General features: G+C 35.1%; 1 protein-coding gene across 1 annotated transcript in view; it reads left to right on the top strand.

Moving 5' to 3' along the window:
• The window catches only part of CLCA2 (chloride channel accessory 2), a 37074-nt gene extending 30251 nt beyond the window's left edge, over positions 1–6823 (top strand). Inside the window, exon 14 of the mRNA XM_024767863.1 lies at positions 6381–6823. Within this exon, the coding sequence (XP_024623631.1) occupies positions 6381–6823 (443 nt within the window). The remainder of the gene's footprint in view (positions 1–6380) is intronic.
• Positions 6824–19520: the final 12697 nt, after the last annotated feature.

Genomic DNA, 19520 nt, shown 5'->3' with positions numbered 1-19520 from the left:
AAAGTGAATGTGCAGTATCAGTGGTTATGAATGGCTTGAAAGGAAGAAATACAACCAAATGGGACTTTAGTTTAGAATTGGTATTACAAAGGGTTTTAGAAGGGAAGAGAGGATTTCATACCTTCACATACATGGCCCTGATGAGCAGTATGACTGAAGCAGATCAAGCTTGTTATAATGTGAAACCTCAAGACAAAAGATTGGGAGGCGGGGAATGGCTGGATGTGTATTAAGTTGATGACATCACTCAGTCATAATTGACTTGATGACCCAGCAATGGCAAAATTGACCAATTAGCTATGAGTATACCAACTAGCAAGTAGGTGTCTGTTTAACTCATAAACATGTGCTTTCATCACCTCTTTTTTTTTACAAATTGTTGTCTAGGAAGGTGTTATACTCTCCTCTATGGCCAGAGTTAGAAACAATAAGGGTATGTCTCTGGCTTTACAATTATGAAAAATTTGACTATTCTTAAAAACCTTATTAGTAGTAAATGAACATCTCATATATGCACAAGCATATCAATGTATATCCAGTTCCAACTCTTCACCATATACAATATATGGTAAAAGATGACAAAGTACATGGAATAAGCAAAATATTACCAGATCATTATTATGTTTGGGAATGTATTTAGACAAGGCATTATGGAAATGGGTTATTTCCTTAGGTTTTCATTAAGAGTGTGGGTAAAATAACTTTTAAAACTGAGTACCAGGCATAATCTGTATTTCTGCTATAAAGTTAATTTCCTTTGTGTTTTCTCCAGAAATTAAAGTGAAAATATATTATTTACTAAGGAACTATTATGTGCCCAGCACAGTGCTAAACATTATATAACAGTAATTTAAGATGGTATCACACTCCAAGAACTTATAATCCTAGGCTAAGAGAGAAAAGGCATAAAATGGTCAAAAAACTATTTTATGTATTACACAGTGCCATTTGTATAATTCAGACTTTGGGAGCTACAGGTATTAAAAGGTTGTAGAGTGGGTGGAAGCAGAGCAAAGGCCAGTTTCTAATGCCAGGGGCCTGGGTAGAGCCTTTAGAGTAGTGACAGACCACAAAAAGCACCAATCTTGGGCCTCCTTCCTTGCACTCAGTAGCTTCCCTACGTGTCTAACAGCCTGACTTTCACACTGTTTCCTCTGATATCTTTTCATCTTGTTATACAACTGTCATTGAACATATTATCTTTACAAATTGTTGAAAATTTGCTGCTTCTGAAAAAGCTGTTCAATGACAGCAATTTTTTCCCATTTCCCCCACCCCCAACCCTCAGTTATGCTTATTGGATGGAAGAAGGCTCAATGTAGGAGAAATCTATAATAATCCTTAGGGGATGGTTTGGATTTCAAATGAAGAGAGGAAGTGGGAACTGTTCCCACTGGTAAAGATGGGGTCAAGTCTTTGATTCCCTCTGCATGTCCTCAATCCAAGCCCAGGGCTTTCCGTACTAGAAATTTATTGGTAAAGATGCTAAGGAAAGTGTAAACCTTGGTAACTGGAAAAGTAGCAATTATTGGGAAATAGGAGACAGTGTAGCCTAATAGAAGGCTATAGAGCATAGTGTTAGGGTATTAAACTCTGGAATCAGACAGACCACGTTTTATCTGTGTAACTTAGGCAAGTTACTTAATTTCTCTAAACGTCTGGTTTCTAATCTGCAAAAGCAGATAGTGAGAGTACCCATCTCAGAGGGTTGTTGAGAGAATTGAATGAGAAAAGGCACAGAGAGGGATTAAAACAGTGTCTGGTCCATACTAAGTGCTCAGTAAATATCAGCATTTATAACATTTTGGAGCCTGAAGGGGTCTTAAAGACACACTAGTCTGACTCCCTTGTTTTAAATGTAAGGGAATGGCCCTGAGAGGTTAAGTGTCTTGCCCATGGCCTTAGAGCTACTTTCATGGCTGAAATATACTGGGAGTATAGAGGTAGAGGTCAAAACTAGAGATATAGCTAAGAGGTCAAAGATGCAGAACCAGCCCATTTTCTTTTTCACAGGGAGAAGGGGAAGACCACAACTATTGTAAATGGAAGGAAACCTTTCATGAATGTATGAGCTGAATTAGTTTGGAGTCTTTGTAGTTACACAGTTGTCCTGCATCATTTTTAATAGTTGTTCACAGTAGGAAGTATATGATATTTGGAGTTAGAAGAAATGAGTTCATTTCCCGCACTACAGCTTCCTAACTTGACCATGGACGTCACATTTAACCTCCTGAGTCCCAGTCTCTTTTATTTTAAAATGGGATGGTCAACTTCACAGAGGGAGAGCTATGTATGTAGAAAATCTTTGTAAATGCTAAGGCTTATGGGATATTGTTTCATTATCCAGGAGACGACTCAGGGAGAGCCCCGTGGGGAGGGCTTCCTCCATAGAGAACAAGGGACATGGGAACAATGGACATGTTCCATTGTGAGTGTAGAGCAGATGGTCAGCCTAGCTTCTCATCCATATCTGTCCCATCATATTTGAACCACAGTATAAAGCAACTCAAGTGGGTTCACTCAGAGGAAATTGGCTGATTGATAAATTTGAATATGAAGGTTATTTTGTTTTGACAACCTTCTTTAAGGGTGCTTTACTCTAATTACTACTCAGGAATAGAAAGAGTCTCATTATTAAAACTTATTATAGATTTGGAAAATTCTCAAAACCTAGTCACTAGAATATTTTATTGTTTAATTAAAACTCAGGATGTCTCATGGTTTTTATTCCTGAGAACAAAATCCTCCTTTGGAGCTGCTCCGTTCATTGTTGAATCTATTTTTAGCCATTTTAGATACGATTTATGATATTATTAGAGTGGGTTAGTACTACAGGTGGCTTTCTTTTTGCATCTAGCAATTATTTGTTACCAATAATTTTGTTTTTGAGTTGATAATACATTAATACAGTTTGAAAGCTCACAGCACCACAATATGAATGTACTTAACACTGCTGGTAAATTTTGTTATACGTATTTTGCCATAATTTTAAAGGTTCAAAACAGTATAAGGAAAATCAAAACAAAATTCTGCCCTCATCTACTCCAAATTTTGCAGTTCTGTAACATGCATTTTTCTTAATTTATCACAATCTGCCTTGAATTAATGTTATACGACTTCACATATAATGTGAGAATCTTTCAAAAGTATAATTCCATTTACGCTTCTGCCAACCTTTGTGGTCTTGCTGTCATATATTTTACCTCTACATTTGTTATAAGCCCCACATTGCATTGTTATGGCTTTTGTTTTAAACAATCAATCTTTGCCCAAGACAAAGAAACTTGCCTTTTAAAGAAATTTTAAAGAGGAAAAAAATTATCCTTTTTAGTTACCTGTATAGTATAGTCACCATATCTAGTCCTCTTCTTTTCTTCCTGGAGATCAGAATTTTTATCTAGCATCATTTCCTTTGTAGTTGAGGTCTTTGAGTAACAATTCTCTCAATATTAATTTTTCTGAAACATGTCCCTTAATTTTTAAAACACAGTTTCACTAGATGTAGCATTCTAGGGCAACAAGTGTTTCTTTCAGCACTTTAAATATATCATTTCATTGTCCTCTGGCCCCAGTTTTTTTCTCATAAGTTAGCTATCATTCTTACTGTTGTTTTTCTGAGTATAAAGTGTCTTTTTTCCCTTCTGGCTGCTTTAAATTATTTTTCTTCATCTTTGGCGTTTAGCAGATTGACCATGATGTGACTCAGTGTGCTTTTCTGATGCTTATTCTGTTGGGGATCACTGAACTCTTTGAGTCTGTGGAGTGTCCTTTTAATCAAATTTAGAATATTTTCAGCTGATACATCTTCAAAAAATGTCTGCTCTAGTTTTATTCTTCTTTTCTTCCTGGGTAATATTTATATTATATAATATTATAGTACAGTATAGTATAGTATATCATATCATATCATATCATCATACACACACACTAAGTGGATATATCAGTGGATCTTAAGGGTCACTGAGATTCTGTTCAATTTTTCTACCTATTTTTTAGCCCTTCAGTTTGGATGATATTTTTTAATTTTCAAAAAATTAATTTATTAACTTATTTATTTTTGGCTGTATCGGGTCGTCATTGCTGTGCGCAGGCTCTCTCTAGTTGCAGCAAGCAGGGGCTACTCTTCATTGTGGTGCGCGGGCTTCTCATTGTGGTGGCCTCTCTTGTTGCAGAGCACAGGCTCCAGGTACACGGGCTTCAGTAGTTGTGGCATGTGGGCTTCAGTAGCTGTGGCTCATGGGCTCTAGAGTGCAGGCTCAGTAGTCGTGGCGCATGGGCCCATTTGCTCTGCAGCATGTGGGAAATTCCCAGACAAGGGCTCGAACCCATGTCCCCAGAATTGGCAGGTAGATTCTTAACCACTGAGCCACCAAGGAAGTTCCTGTTTGGATGATTTTAATGGATGTGTCTTCAAGGTTACAAATTCTTTCTTCCATTGTGTCCAATCTGATATTAATCCTCTCAAATGAATTTTTTCATTGCATTTTTTTTCAATTCTAGGATTTCTGTTTGCTTCCTTTTTAAAGTTTCCATATCTCTCCTCAAACTTTCCATCTCTTCATTCACTATATCCAGCTTGTCTTGTGTGTAGACCATTAACATACTCATAATGGTTATTTTAAGGTCCTTGTCTATTAATTTCAAATCTCGGTCATTTGTGACTGTTTTAATTTGCTGATACTTTTCTTGACTATATATCACATTTTCTGTTTCTTCACATGTCTAGTAACTTTTTATTGTATATTGGACATGTGGTAGTAAATTATAGACTCTGGACTTTGTTATATTCCCCTGAAGAGGTTTGAAATTTTCTAGTAGTTACCTTGGATCACATGGAATTTGAGGAGGCTTTGTTTTACTTTTGTCTAGGGTTTGTCTATTTCAGTTTTGCTCTTAATCCTAGGGCATATCCCTTAATTCTGGGACACAATCTTTTTTCCTAAGGCACAGCTTTTCTAGTGTTTTAATGGACATCTCAAGATATTTACCACACTCCTCTGATGTGGCAAGACTCACACTCCAAACTCTATATCTCCCCTGTGGTGGGCACTGGCATAAAACTCTGCTCCATTTTTCAGCTGTCTAGCTGCTGTTTTCCCCTTGAGCCCTTGATTTTTCACCCACACATGTACAATTCAGAGGTCTTCCAATGATTTGAGAGAAGTTAATACACAGAGTTGGGGCTCATCCCTCTCTGGCTCCCTCAATTTTCAGCCACTCGGCAATCCCACACTCAGTCATCTGATTTTTAAAACCAAGAAGATAGTGGCTTTCTGTATTAGTTCCAGCTATCTGTACTGAAGTGGAAAGTGCCCTCAGAGGAAAAACTGTATAAACATGAATCAGTCACAGCCTGGTTCTCTTCTTTTATTCGTTGTAACTCCTCTGGCTCCAGTTTGTTTTTATTCCCTTTCCTTTCTTCAGAGTTTATACTTGTTACCTGCAGGTGAGTTAGTCCAATAGAAACCACTCAACCATTACCAGAACTAAACTTTATCTTTGACTTAAGTTACAAATATTTTTGTCACTTAACATATATGTTTATATTTTGCTTAGGAGATTTTTCCCATGTAGAAAATTTTCATTTTATGTATATAAATTTATGGATTTTTATGTTTATGGCTTGTGAATTTTGAGTCTTAATTAGAGGGTCCTTTTCCACTTCAAGTTTATAAAGAAATTCATTCATTGTTTCCTACTCCTTAATAGGATTTTTTTACATCAAACTTTTTATTTACTTTGGAGTTTATCCTGAAGAATAATGGTTTGCAGTATGGATCCTATTTTTTCCAGCTTTTTACCCAATTGTCATAACACCATCATCAAGAAATTTTTACTTTCCCCTATTAATTTGGGTTCTACCTCTATCATATACTAAATTCCTAAATGTATTTTGGTCTACTTTTATACATGAATCTATTCATGCACCAGTACTGCAGTTTTTCAGTTACTGAAGCATTACAGTATTTTTACATCTGATAAAGTCAGTCCTTCCACTAAAAATTTGTTATTTTTTAACCTTATATGGCTAATCTTGCTGATTTATTTTCTATTTAAACTTTACAATAAGCTTGTTAAAATAGAAACTAGAGGCACTTTTAATAAAACCATGTAAAATTTACAAAATAACTTAGGGAAAAATAACATCTTTATTGTGTTGAATCTTGGTATTCAAAAACATAATAAAACTTTCCTCTTATTCAGGTTTTAGTATGAGTTCTTATGTAGTGTCTTAAAGTTTTGTTCACATTCATATTTCTTGCTTTGTTTATTCATAGGTATTTTGACTTTTTTGTTGCTATTGTCATTAAGCCATTTCTAATAAACTAGAAAGCTCACTCAAAATCACTTAACTTCCCATTTGTATTTTTTAATTTCAGCCAACAGCTATGAAATAAGAGTGAGTAAAAGTCTACAGAATATTCAAGATGACTTTAACAATGCCATTTTAGTGAATACATCAAAGTTAAATCCTCAGCAAGCTGGTACCAAGGAGATATTTACATTCTCATCAGAGCTTTTCACAAATGGACTTGAACATCAACCTGATGGAGAGACACAAAAAAGTCACAGAATTTATGTGGCAATACGAGCAGTAGATAGGAACTCCTTAAAGTCTGCTGTATCTAATGTTGCTCAGGCATCTCTGTTGATTCCCCCAAATTCTGCTCCTGTATTTGCCAGAGATGATTTTATGTTGAAAGGAGTTTTGACAGCAATGGGTTTTATAGGAATCATTTGCCTCATCATAGTTGTAACACACTGTGTTTTAAACAGGAAAAAGAGAGCAGACAAGAAAGAGAATGAAACAAAATTATTATGAACAAATGTGCAGAGTACTTTCCTTCTTAAATATAAGACCCATGGCTTTTGCACTTTACAAAAACAAGGCAATAAAGTCAAATTAACATCAGATTATTAAAAATGTTTTGAGTTTTTGTGTAGTATGGATCAGATTTTTACACGGTAAATAGACAAAAAAATCTTTTATAACACTAATGGAGGCAGAAGGGAATTAGAAAACCTTTAAGCTTTGGCTATGGACAAAAAAATAAAAGTTATTCTCTAAGGTAATGTGTTTAAAGGCAAAGGTAATGGCAAAATTGAATCAGAGTCAATAAAAGCTTGTCTTATTGAAGACAAAAAATAACCCACGTAGAGAAAAGGATGTTAGGCCTGAATGATATAGTATAACTATCTATGTGAAGCAATTGTTTAGTTGTATGATTAATTTTTAATTCCCCTTTATCTGTTCAGAACAGGTTGCTTGTTAATGACTAAAGATCAACCTGTATTTTACATATGAAGTGCCTATTGTAAAGTTCTTTACCTCTTTTCATTTGGTTAACTATACTACAGATAGACCCCACTGATAATGCTCAAAGAGATGTTGGTTCACTATAAGAGTTAACCTTAAAATGTAGGTATTATCCTTGTCCCCTGACACTGGTTTTATAACAGAGGCCTATTGAATTTATTGTTTATAACTTTCTAATCTTATCAAAGCAGCTTTCCAAGTTATTTGCCTTGAGTGGTATTCAAGGAAAATGGTTATAGTTCTCATAAGACTTCAGGTAAAGAATGAAAGACATAGTTCTGAGCTTATTTTAACACATATCAATATACAGACTATATAATTTTATTCAAACAAAGAAGAGGTCACAGGGAGAGACTGACCTTTGGAAATTTTTAACTGATTCCGTTTTTTTTGTTTAAATAAGACTCCAGGAATCCTTTTCCCACAAAGGGTGATTTACCTACAGGTATTAACTTACAGGGGTGGAGGGTGACTAGAGAGAGGCAAGCACATGTCACAAGGAAATAAAAATTATCTTTTATTTAATTTTGCTCTTATTTTTTAAAGATTACTGAGCAATAAAATCACATGTTTTGCATATTACAGAACTTAAAACTTTATTGGGTAAATACAAACAACAATGTGGAATAGAGCTGCTTTATAACTAGGACCAACTAAGAATGACAATTAGGTTAAGTTTTGGGGGGTGGGGAGGGAATTGTGGGGAGTTGGACCAAGAATGAAAAGAGGGCATGAAACCTTGAGGAAGAGACTCAGAGCAGTGCTGGGGAGTAAAATGACCAGCAAATACCTCTACCTAGGCTGCCTCCTTGCTGTTCATACTACATCCCAGGTCTGGCCTGTAACATGCTGAGTCTGGTAGTGCCTAAATTTTCACAGATTGGAACTTCAAGTCCCCACTTGGCAGTCAGTCCCTCCTCCCTCTGTTGCCACTGAGCCTGGTAGCGTGGGATCTGCTTCTCTGTAGCTTCAATGGGCTGGTAAAATATTGAGATGGGGTGTGGTGGGCTTTAAGTCTTCAGATGTTTTCCTCATTTTATAGACAGGAAAATGGAGAACTAACGGAGTAATCTAAAGCGTTGTGCTGGCTAAAGGCAGAGTATATAGGAGTAGAGTCAGGTTGTCATAATGCTCCTTCACTTCTGTCTATTTAAGAAGGTGTGGAAAGATGCCAGGGATTATGCCTAGAAATATTTAAATCTTCAAGGTTAATAATCAGGAGAACAGGTCTAGGCTGAAGGAACAGGGCTTTTTTTTTCTTTTCCTCCAATTTTGTCAGTATAGAAATGAACAAATGGCTTTAAGTTCAGAAATCAGTAAATTGGAAGAGGTAAGACTGAGATTAAGGATGTTAAAGTGATAAACTAAAATATATTATAGCAGAGTTGAAAGGGTGATCTCATCAAGTGAATAGGGTAAACAAGCTTCAGTGGTTGTGAGGGATTGAAGCATTAGACAACAAGAAATATGTGGTAAATGTGGGAAGATAACTGATTTCGAGATCCCAGAAATCGTCAGTAGAACAGAGCCATTGGAAAGGAGGTGACATTGATCCTGAGCAAATGATAAGGAATAGAAATAGACAAGAGTTGGGTCAAAGAGAACGAGGAACTGTGAAGCACTGGTCACTAGTGGAATACCACATGAATAGTGACATCACTGAAGATTTGATCCAAGATTGCAAGAGGAGGAAAAAATATGAGACAAGATGCTCAGTTATCTGGTAGAGGAAAGAGAAGTCTAGGGATTGAAAGTGACACAGGCAAGTATTATATTATCTTCACATGCCAGGATGGTTGTTGTTATCAGTATATAGAAATTTGTTCTGAAAATTGAGGACAATATCCCTTCCATTTTTACCCTATTCTTTTTATGGATGGTAAAAGAAAGTTAAATCTCAGTGGGAGAGAGAAGATTTTTAGGAGATGAATTCACTGAGCAGATTGCTGTTTATGTGTGCAATGCTGACTGCTCCAAAAGTATGTTTGCACCTGCATGTTAGTACTAGAAAGCCTAGCCAAAATTATTTTATTTGCTTTAGGCTTTGCCTTCTTCTACAATGTAATTATTTTGGAAGAGTTGGTCCCTAACTATATCATTTATTTAAAACCGTGTGATCAATCCAATTGCACTAATGGCAGAGTTGCTCATATCAAACTAATCTTCTTGCTGATAATGGTAATAACTCTGTAAAAAATATAAAACACAGCTCTTTGAAGGCACTGGACACCAAGAAAAGCAATTAGAACCTGGAGGAGTTATGACCCTTGAAAAAAGGAAAGCAATCTAGGTGAGATCCACATTTAACCAGCTTTTCCCCCAGAAGGCATTCCCAGTTTGCTCAGAGCATCTGGAAAGAGCTCAAGCAGAAAGCAGCTGTCTTACTGGGTTGAAAAGCCAGAAGTAAGAGTTCTGGGTTGCTAAAGCAGTGGAATATTGAGGGAGGAAATCCGAGGAAGGAAGTAACTACAAGAGGGAAGTTCCCAAATCTGCATCCTCTCAATCCTTGGATGAGTCCTAAACTGCAAAGGAATTTAATGGAAAATAAGAGCTTAGCACCTAAAAGAGCTGAACAGAGAGTTCAGCAACTGCCCAGTCCTGAGGAGAGAAAATTTAAGGTTCAATGTCACCCAAGTTTTTTTTTTTGGTTTTAAATTTTTTTATTGAAGTATAACATATATACAGACATGCACAAACTGTAAGTGTAATTATCACAAGTGAATATTCTCTGGTAATTACACCAAAATCAAGAAATAGAATATTGCCAGAATCTCAGAAACTTATATCTTAACCTCTTCCTGCAACTACCTCCTCCCCAATGTTTACCACAGAATGACTTTCTAGCACCATGGCTTAGTTTTTGCCTGTTTTGAACTTCAGATAAATTCAATCATTTGGTATGTATTCTTTTGTGTCTGGCTCCTTTCATTCAACATTACATTAATGATATTCATCCACATTTCGTATACCAGTAGATATTATTCTTTATTGCTGTATAATATTCCATTGCTTGGCTATACCAACATATTCATCCTTTCTACTATTGACAGGCTTTTGAGTAATAGCCAATTTGGAATATGATGAATAATTCTCCTGTGAACATTTTGTTACATATCTATTGGTATTGTGATTTCATTTTCTAAATCAAAGGTTAAAATTGGTTGCACCAAAATACAACCTCGCCCAAGTTAGAGGGGGTGTTTGTGTTTCCATTGAAACTCCAGATTAGGGGTAAGTATCATACCCACAGACTAAGTGTTATGCCCTAGAACCAAGGGCAAAACTGAAATAGATCTGCTCTGAAAAAGTCTAAAACCAAGTCTCTAGAGAATCAAGATTATATTCACCAATAATTAAGCTATTGCTAGAACATAACTCAGAGAAAGATAACATAATACAAAGCCTCTACAACATATCATCCACTATATAATAAAACATTAATAGACAGGCTGACAAGCAGGAAATGTGTCCCATAATTAATAAGAATAAAAATCTGTCAATAAAAGATGATCCAAAAATGATCCATATTTGGAATTAGCAGATAATTAGTTTATAATAACATTATAAACAAGATAAAGAAATTACAGGAAAAGATAAATATAAGTGATGAATAGAGGAAGAAGTTCAGGAAAGATGTGAAAGTCTTTAAAATGAAGCAAGTGAGAATCCTAAAAACTGAAAAATACAATGTATGTAAAAAAATTTGGAATGGATTAACAACAGACTGGTACTACAGAAGAAAGGATCATATGACTTGAAGATGTGAAAATAGAAAGCATCTAAACTGAAGCATTTCATTAAAAGAAAAGAAAAAGCCCAAATGACCTGTGTGATATTACATGTAAATGATTCCCAGAAGTAGAGGGAGGGACGATAAGGCATAAAAATATTCAAAGAAATATTGGATGAAATTTTTCCAAATTTGATTTAAACTACCAACCCACAGGTCTAAAATGCTCAATGAACCTAAAATAGGATCTATACAAAGAAAATAACACCTAGGTATACCATAGGAAAGATGACTAACTACTCATAAGAAACAATTGAGGCCAGAAAACAGTAAAATGACATCTTAGAGTGCTAAAAGAAACCAAGACAGAACTCTATATTGAGCAAAGATATCTTTTAAAATGTAGGCAGATAAATAAAAGCTGAAATAATTTTCACCAGCAAGAAGTACCAAAGAAATGTCTTTAAGCTGAAGGAAAATGATGTCTGGTGTAAATACAGATCTACAGCATGAAAGGAAGATCACTGGAAATGATAAATATATAGGTAACTATAATACATTATTGGTTTTCTTTACTTAATGCCTTTAAAAGATGATAAATTATTTAAAGTAAAAATAAAAACAATGTATTATGGTATAAATAACATAAAGAAGTAAGATATATGACAACAAGAGCAGAATGGAAAGAAAGGTGACAAATGGAATTATCCTGTTTAAAGGTACTTACATCATACATACGATATTAATTCAAGGTAGACATAAATTAAGGATGCATATTATAACCCCTTTTGGCACCTATTAGTAACAGGGAAGGGTATATCTAAAAGGCTAATAAATGTGATAAAATGGAACATTAAGACTACCCAATTAATACAAAAGAAGATAAGGAAAGAGCAAGGAACAAAGAACAGAGGGGAATACAAAAAGCATATAGTAAGATGGTAGACTTAAAGCAGCTAAATTAATAATTATATTAAATATAAATGGACTAAACTCTTCAACTAAAAAGAGATTTTCAGACTTGATAATAAAGCAAGACCCAACTATATGGAATTTACAACAGATGAACTTTAAATATAAATACATAGAAATTGAAAGTGGGAAAAAGGAAAGTGGTATATCATGCAAACACCAAGCATAAAAAAGCTGGTGTTAGTATATTATTATAGGACAGAATAGACCTCAAAAAAGGAGAGAAAAAGGAATCATTTCAACATAATAAAAAATTTCATCAAGAAGATACAGCAATCCTAAATGTGCATGTAGCTATTAATAGAGCTTCAAAATACCAGAAACAAAAACTGCCAGAATTAAGGGAGAAATAGACAAATCAACAAGCAAACTTGGAGATTTAAATCTCCCACTGTCAATCGTAGAGTAACTAGACAGAAAAATTCAGTAAGAATGGAGAATATGTGAACAACATTATCAACCAATTTGACCTTGACGTTTAAAAATACTACAAGCAACTAGTGCAGAATACATATCATTTTTAAGTGCTCATGTTTATGCTAGGCATAAAACACATCCCAGCATGCAGAGTCCAGAAATAGACTGACACACATATGGTCAATAGATTTTCCATAAAGCCATGTGCAAATCAATGGGTAAAGGCAAGTCAATGGGTAAAGAAGAGTTTTTTTTTAAATAAATGATGTTGGAACAACTAGACATATGTTTGGGAAAGCAATTTTACTTGTAAAATATAAATACCTTGTAAAAATATATATTCATGATGGATTATAGATATAAATATGAGTTAAGATATCAACTTCTAGAAAAAATATAAGAAAATATATTTACAAGTATAGTGTAGAAAGATTTCTTAGAACAGAGAAAACACTAAGCATAAGACAAAATAATAAGTTGGACTGCATCAAAACTAAATATCTGTGCTAATCAAAGGGCACCATTAATAATAAAAAGTTTAGCTACAGTGGAAGAAAATATTCACAACAAATATATCTAACAAAGAAGTTATATTCAGAACACATAAAAATGTTATAAATCAGTTTTAAAAAGACAAAGAACCCAATAAAAATGGGCAAAGGACTTAGACACTTGACGAGAGAATATATAAATAGCCAATAAGCACATACAAAGGCAATCAACACCTGAAACTAATATTGTAAATCAACTATACTTCAATTTATAAAAAAGCAATCAACACCATCAGTTATCAACAAATTGAAAATGATACCTATAAATGAAATACATCTTCATTCCCACTAGAACAACTAGATTATAAATACTGGCACTAAGAAATGTTGACAAGGATGTGAAGCAACTGTAATTTTTTTATACTGGTGAGTGTGCAACAACTTTGGAATACTGCCTGGCAGTTTCTTAAAAGTTATGCATATATCTAAACCATGACCCAGTTATTCCACTTCAAGAGAGATGAAAAGATATGTCCATCAAAATGCTTGCTCAAGAATTTTTATAGCCACTTTATTCAAAATAGCCCCAAGCTGTAAAAATACAGAAGTTTCTATGAAAAGAATGGATAAAACAAAATTTTGCTATTTGTATGAATCCACAGTGGCACACCACTCAGCAACAAAAAGAAATGAACAACTGATACATGCAACAGCATACCTGAAATCCCAAAAGCATTATGTTGAGCTAAAGAGGTCAGACTCAAAAGAGCACAGACTGTATGATTCCATTCATTAAAAGTTCAAGAACAATACTAATCTCTGGATATAGAAATCATAACAGTGGTTGTCTCATGCAAACGTGTGAGCATTCACTGGAAAGCTTTCTGGAGCAATGAAAGTGCTATAGGGATTGATTGCAATAGTGGTTGACTGGGTATGTATACCTTTGTCAAAATTCATTTACCTATTTGCAATTGATCTGTTCATTTTATTGCATTTACATGTTCCATCAAAAGAAACACTATGAATGAATTTATTGTATCTTTCCCTTTTAGCAAGCAATGGTTTCTAGACCAGGAGTAATTTTACTCTCTCGGGTGACATTTGGCAATGGCAGCTGACTACTTTGATTATCATAGTTTGGGGTACGATCTAGTGGGTAGAGGCCAGGGATGCTGCTAAACATCCTACCTGGCACCAGACAGCCCCCACAACAAAGAATTAGCCAAAAATGTCAATAGTGCCAAGATTGAGAAAACTTGCCTTATAGGGAGGAAGAGAAAGGCATCATTCATAAGGACATTTGACACCTGAATACAAGAAAAAGTGGCCTTAGCGAAGGGGAAAGGGGGAACAAAACTGAACCAGATTTAAATGAAGTAGAGAAGACAAAAAGAATAGAAAAAAATAGTTTAAATAAAGTGAAGATGGTCTATGTTAGAGGATTGAATTCATAAGGCTCGTAGAAAATCTAACTGATGAAAAATAAAGAAGGGGAATGGATATAAAGTTGGGAGGATGCTGTATTATGTGTTAAGATCTGTGTTATGATCTGTGAATGTAAAATACAGGGAAACAGGGAATAGAAGCAGAGGGGAAGTGAGATAAATAGTGGGCTCTGAAGAAATGAGAATCTGATTTAGTTTGCATTTACCATAGGAAGTAGAAAAAGCACAGCTCAGGCACAAAGAGAGAGACAAAATAAGATATGAAAGTTAGGGATACAATTATAGAGTACATGATGATAGAGAGACAAGTACTCAAAGGCACAGAAACAGAAGCTCATATGCATGGAGGTAATTAGAGCTTGTCCCTAAAGATCAAAAGAAATGCACCCTTCCATAAATCCCTCCTGCACTTAGACTACACAGCTCTCATTAGCAAGATGATAGCCTGGATGGGTGGAGAGTGACTCAGATGGTGGTCAATTTTATTTCTTACTTCCTCTAAGCTACCTGCTGCTAAGTCTTATCAAAAAGCTGCTTTCTGGGAACACCTGTCTCGAGGGCACAAGAAGGAGGAAGCTATTCAGTACAGTGGGCAATTGCTTTGGATAGAAAGATATCCTTGGCTTATGAAGCGGAAGCAATATAAATTAGTAAACATCCAAAAGGAACATTTAAAAAATTGGTATAACCTTACATCACACCAGTATAGGAAAGAAGAAGCAAGAGCATGAAGAAGATAAAAGAAAAAGAGTGTGAAACGCAAGAGTAAAGAAAATTAGAAATTAAGAGTAGAAATTAAGAGGAGAAAAGACAGAACTACCGCTCCAATGCTGACATGTTAGGATTTCCAAATGATAGTCTTTAGTCCAATAGTTTAGTTTTATGTATAAATTTATTTCAATTACAAAAGTAATTCATGCTATTATTAAAACTACAGATGTTTAAGTAAGAAGTGATAAACAAAATAGATGTTAAACAAATAAGCTTAATTATTCCTTTATTAATGGACATTTAGGTAGTTCTACTTCTTGCTATTATAAAGTATGCTTTGAGGGACAAATTATATTACCCTTGTACATGTACTCTTATGCACCTGTGTGAGTTGTTCTTTGTATACATAATCTAGTGCACCTGTGTGAATCTATCTGCAGGGTAAATTCCTAGCATGGAGCTGCTATGTTGAAAGATACACACACTTAAATTTTGATGCATAGTTCCTTCCAAAGCATTTATACCAATTTTTATGTCATCAAAAATGTATGACTACCTGTTTCCTTATGGCCTTATTACCATTACTAAAGTAGGTAATGAACTAGGGGGTGGAAACAGGAGTCATATTGAAGTATTACATGGCAGAGAGCTTAAAACTACCTCTTAAACATCAATATCCTACAAATATACCTTGGTCATTCTTACTTGATGCCATCTAATGCAAAGCCCTGGCTTTCTCCATCTTGTTGGCTCCTCTCCAATTTTTCCCTTCAAGGCTAAGGTTTGGGTAAGTGGGAGTGAAGAAGAAGTGTAAAGATAAGATACTTTATTGAATAAATTCCATGTGCCAGGCATTGTGCTGTGTTATATTAGTTTTTTTTTTAATTTTTCAATATTCAAAATACCAGTATACCATAGCTAATATCAATGAAAGTAGATTTGATGCAAGAAGTATTATTAGGGATAGAAAAAATTTTTGTGATGATAATCATATAACAATCCTAAATTTGCCTGCACCAAGAACATAGCTTTAAAATATATAAAGCAGAAGTTGATAGAACTGAATAAAGGAAACAGAAATAGACAAATTCACAATTATAATTGGAGACTTTAACACACCTCTTTCAGCAACTAAAAGAACAAGCAGCCAAGAAATTGGTAAGAAAAGAGACAATTTGAATAACATGATTAACTAACTTGGCCTAACATATATAAAACACTGTAACCCAACAACTACAGAATAAATATTTTTCTTGAAAGCACATGGAACGTTTTACCAAAATAGACCATAAGCTGAGGCAAACAATAAGACTCAACCAATTTCAAATGATTTAAATCTTAGGGTATTCTTTCTGACTCTAGTGGAATTAAACTAGAAATCTATAATAGATTAACTAGAGACTCCCCAAGTGTCTGGAAATTAAGCAACACACTTCTTTTTATATAGCACATAAATAAATAAATTCAAGAATTTATTCTAGGAATGTAAGAGGGATTTAACATTGAAAACTCAATCAATGTAATTCCCCATATTAACAGAATAAAGAAAAAAATCATATATGGTATATCATATATGGTATATGGTATATAGTAATCTCAATAGATGCATAAAAAGCACTTGATAAAATTTAAAACCTATTTATGATTTTTAAAAAGAAAACTCTTAGCAAACTAGGAATACAAGGAGACTTTCTTAGTCTGATAAAGATACCTACAAAATATCTCTAGATAATATCATACTTAATGGCCAAATATAGGATGCTTTTTCACTTGGGATTTCCACCTGTATTCAACGTTGTACTGGGGGGGTCCTAGCTAGTGTAATAAGAGAAGGAAACAAAATAAAAGATATAAGATTGGAAAGGAAGAAGTAAACATGTTATTATTCACAGATGGCATAATTATAAACACAAAATCCAAAAGAATCTACAAACTCTCTGAAATAAATGAATTTAGCAAGCTCCATGGATGAAAGGTCAGTACATAAAAATCTAATATATTTCTATATACCAGCAATAAACAACCAGAAAATGAAATTTTATAAAAATACCATTTATAATAGCACCCCCCAAACTTTTAAAAACCACGGAAATAAATTTATGAAAGGTGCAAAAGACTTTTACCCTTAAAACTATAAAACATGGTTGAGATCAAGTAAATAAACTTAAAATGAAGAGATATGCCAGGTCCATGGATTGAAAGACTCAATATTATAAACAAGTCAATTCTTTCCAAACTGATGTATAATTTTTTTTTTTTTTTTTTAGGTAAGAAGTGGACTTACTTAGAGAGATACACATTCCATAGAATGCAGTCCATCTCAAAAAGGCTAGAACGACCTTGGGAGAAATAAATACACTCTACCGACAGAGTGTGGGCCATCTCAGAAGGCGAGAGGCCCCGAAATATGAGGTGGTTAGTTTTTACGGGCTGGGTAATTGCATAGGCTAATGAGTGGAGGATTATTCCAACTATTTTGGAGAAGGGGTAGAGATTTCCAGGAACTGCGCCACCGCCCACTTTTTGGCCTTTTATGGTTGACCTCAGAACTGTCATGGCACTGATGGGTGTGTCATTTAGCTAACGTATTACAATGAGCATATAAATTTAATGTGATCCAGTCAAATCCAGGAGTTTTTTTCTGGTAGAATTTCCAAGCTGATCCTAAATTTTATATTTAAATGCAAAGGACTAAAAATAGCCAAAATAATCTTGAAATAAGAAAAACAAATCTGGAGCGTTTATATTACCAGATATCAAGACTTACAAACCAGCAGTAACTAAGACAATATGGTATTGAGGTAAGCCTGGTCATATAGACCAATAGAACAGAATAGAGTCCAGAAACAGACCTGCACACTTGCAGTCAACTCATTCACAACAAAAGCACAACTGCAATTCAGTGGGGGGGAATGATGGTCCTTTCAATAAATGTAGCATGTATTGCTATCCAGAGAGGAAAACAAAACAAAAATCTTGAATTTTACCTCACACTATACACACAAAAATAATTTGAGATAGATCACCAACCTAATTGTGAAAGATAAGACAATAAACCTCTAGAATAGAATATTGTATAACATCTTCATGAACTTGGGAAAGCTGTCTTAAATATGACCCCAAAAACAATACCCATAAAATAAAAAATTAAATTGAATTCCATTAAATTTAAGAACCTTTGTTCATCCAAGAGACCCATTAAGGCAAGCCACCTACTGGGAAAAGATATTTGCAATACATACATCCAATAAAGAACTCAATACCCAGAACATATAAAGAATTCCTCTAGATCAACAAGGAAAATACTAACCTGATTAAAAATTGGGCAAAAAGACTTGGACAGGCACTTCATAACAGAGGATATCCAAATGACCAGTAATTATATGAAAAGGTGTATAACAAAATTGGTTATCAGGGAAAATGCAAATTAAAATCACAGTACTATATGATTATACCCCACGCAGAGTGGACAAAATTGTAAAGAGCAGCAGTACCCTGTACTGGTAGAAATGTGGATCAATACAACAATTTTGAAAAGTATTTGGCCGATCGACAATGGCTAGACATACATATACCCTGTGACCCAGCAATTCCGCTCTTGGTATGTACCCAACTGAAGTCAATGCTTATGTCTATGGCAGTGTTATTTAAAATAGCCCCAAACAGGAAATAATCCAAATGTTCATCAAAAGCAGTAAGTAAATTGTGGTATATTTTTACAAAGAAATACAATGGAAAAAGAACATATTACTGCTACACACAACAACATGGCTGAATTTCACGCAGAAAATGTTACGTGAAAGTAGCCAAACACAAGAGGGCATACTTATATTTCTGTTTATATAAAGTACACAAACAGGTAAAATTAATCAGCGTGGCGTTGGAGGTCAGTATCGCAATTACCATTTGGAGGTTTTTGACTAGAAGGGAATACAACAAAGACTTCTGGGATGTTGGAAATATAAACTTTGGTGAAAGTTTGTCTCTCAGGGTGCTAACTCCCTGCACCTCTGGTTTGTGTCATTTGGCCCATCTGCACTGCCTCTGACAAAGTCAGATCCCAGGTGCCATGGGGTGATGCTTTATGTGAGCCAAAGCCTCTGTGAATCTGTTTAGGCTGAACTTGGGCACCAGAGAGAGTGGGGCTGCCACCACACCCTGTCCAGTGGAGGCCATGCTAAACTCCGCCCTCTCCCTGGGGAAGCAAAGAGCCAGTGGTGTTAGGAGATAAGGCAACCGAGGCAGCAGCAAGGACTCTCCATTGAGGGAGCAGCCAAGGCCCAGCCAGCAGGGAAGGCCACACCAAATATGAGGAGGCACCTAATCTGGATCTGTCATACCGGTGACCCCTGTCATAGGCACCTGCACCAGCCACAGCCCAGCAAGGGCAAGGCAGCTAAAGGCTCAGACCCCTCAGTAAGGAAAGGCTGGGT

This window comes from Neophocaena asiaeorientalis, unplaced genomic scaffold (genome assembly GCF_003031525.2).
Source record: "Neophocaena asiaeorientalis asiaeorientalis breed wild unplaced genomic scaffold, Neophocaena_asiaeorientalis_V1.1 scaffold546, whole genome shotgun sequence".
In the NCBI taxonomy this organism is placed as follows: Eukaryota; Metazoa; Chordata; class Mammalia; order Artiodactyla; family Phocoenidae; genus Neophocaena; species Neophocaena asiaeorientalis.
Note: the sequence above shows the minus strand (reverse complement) of the source record. Positions and strands in the feature narration are given on the sequence as shown.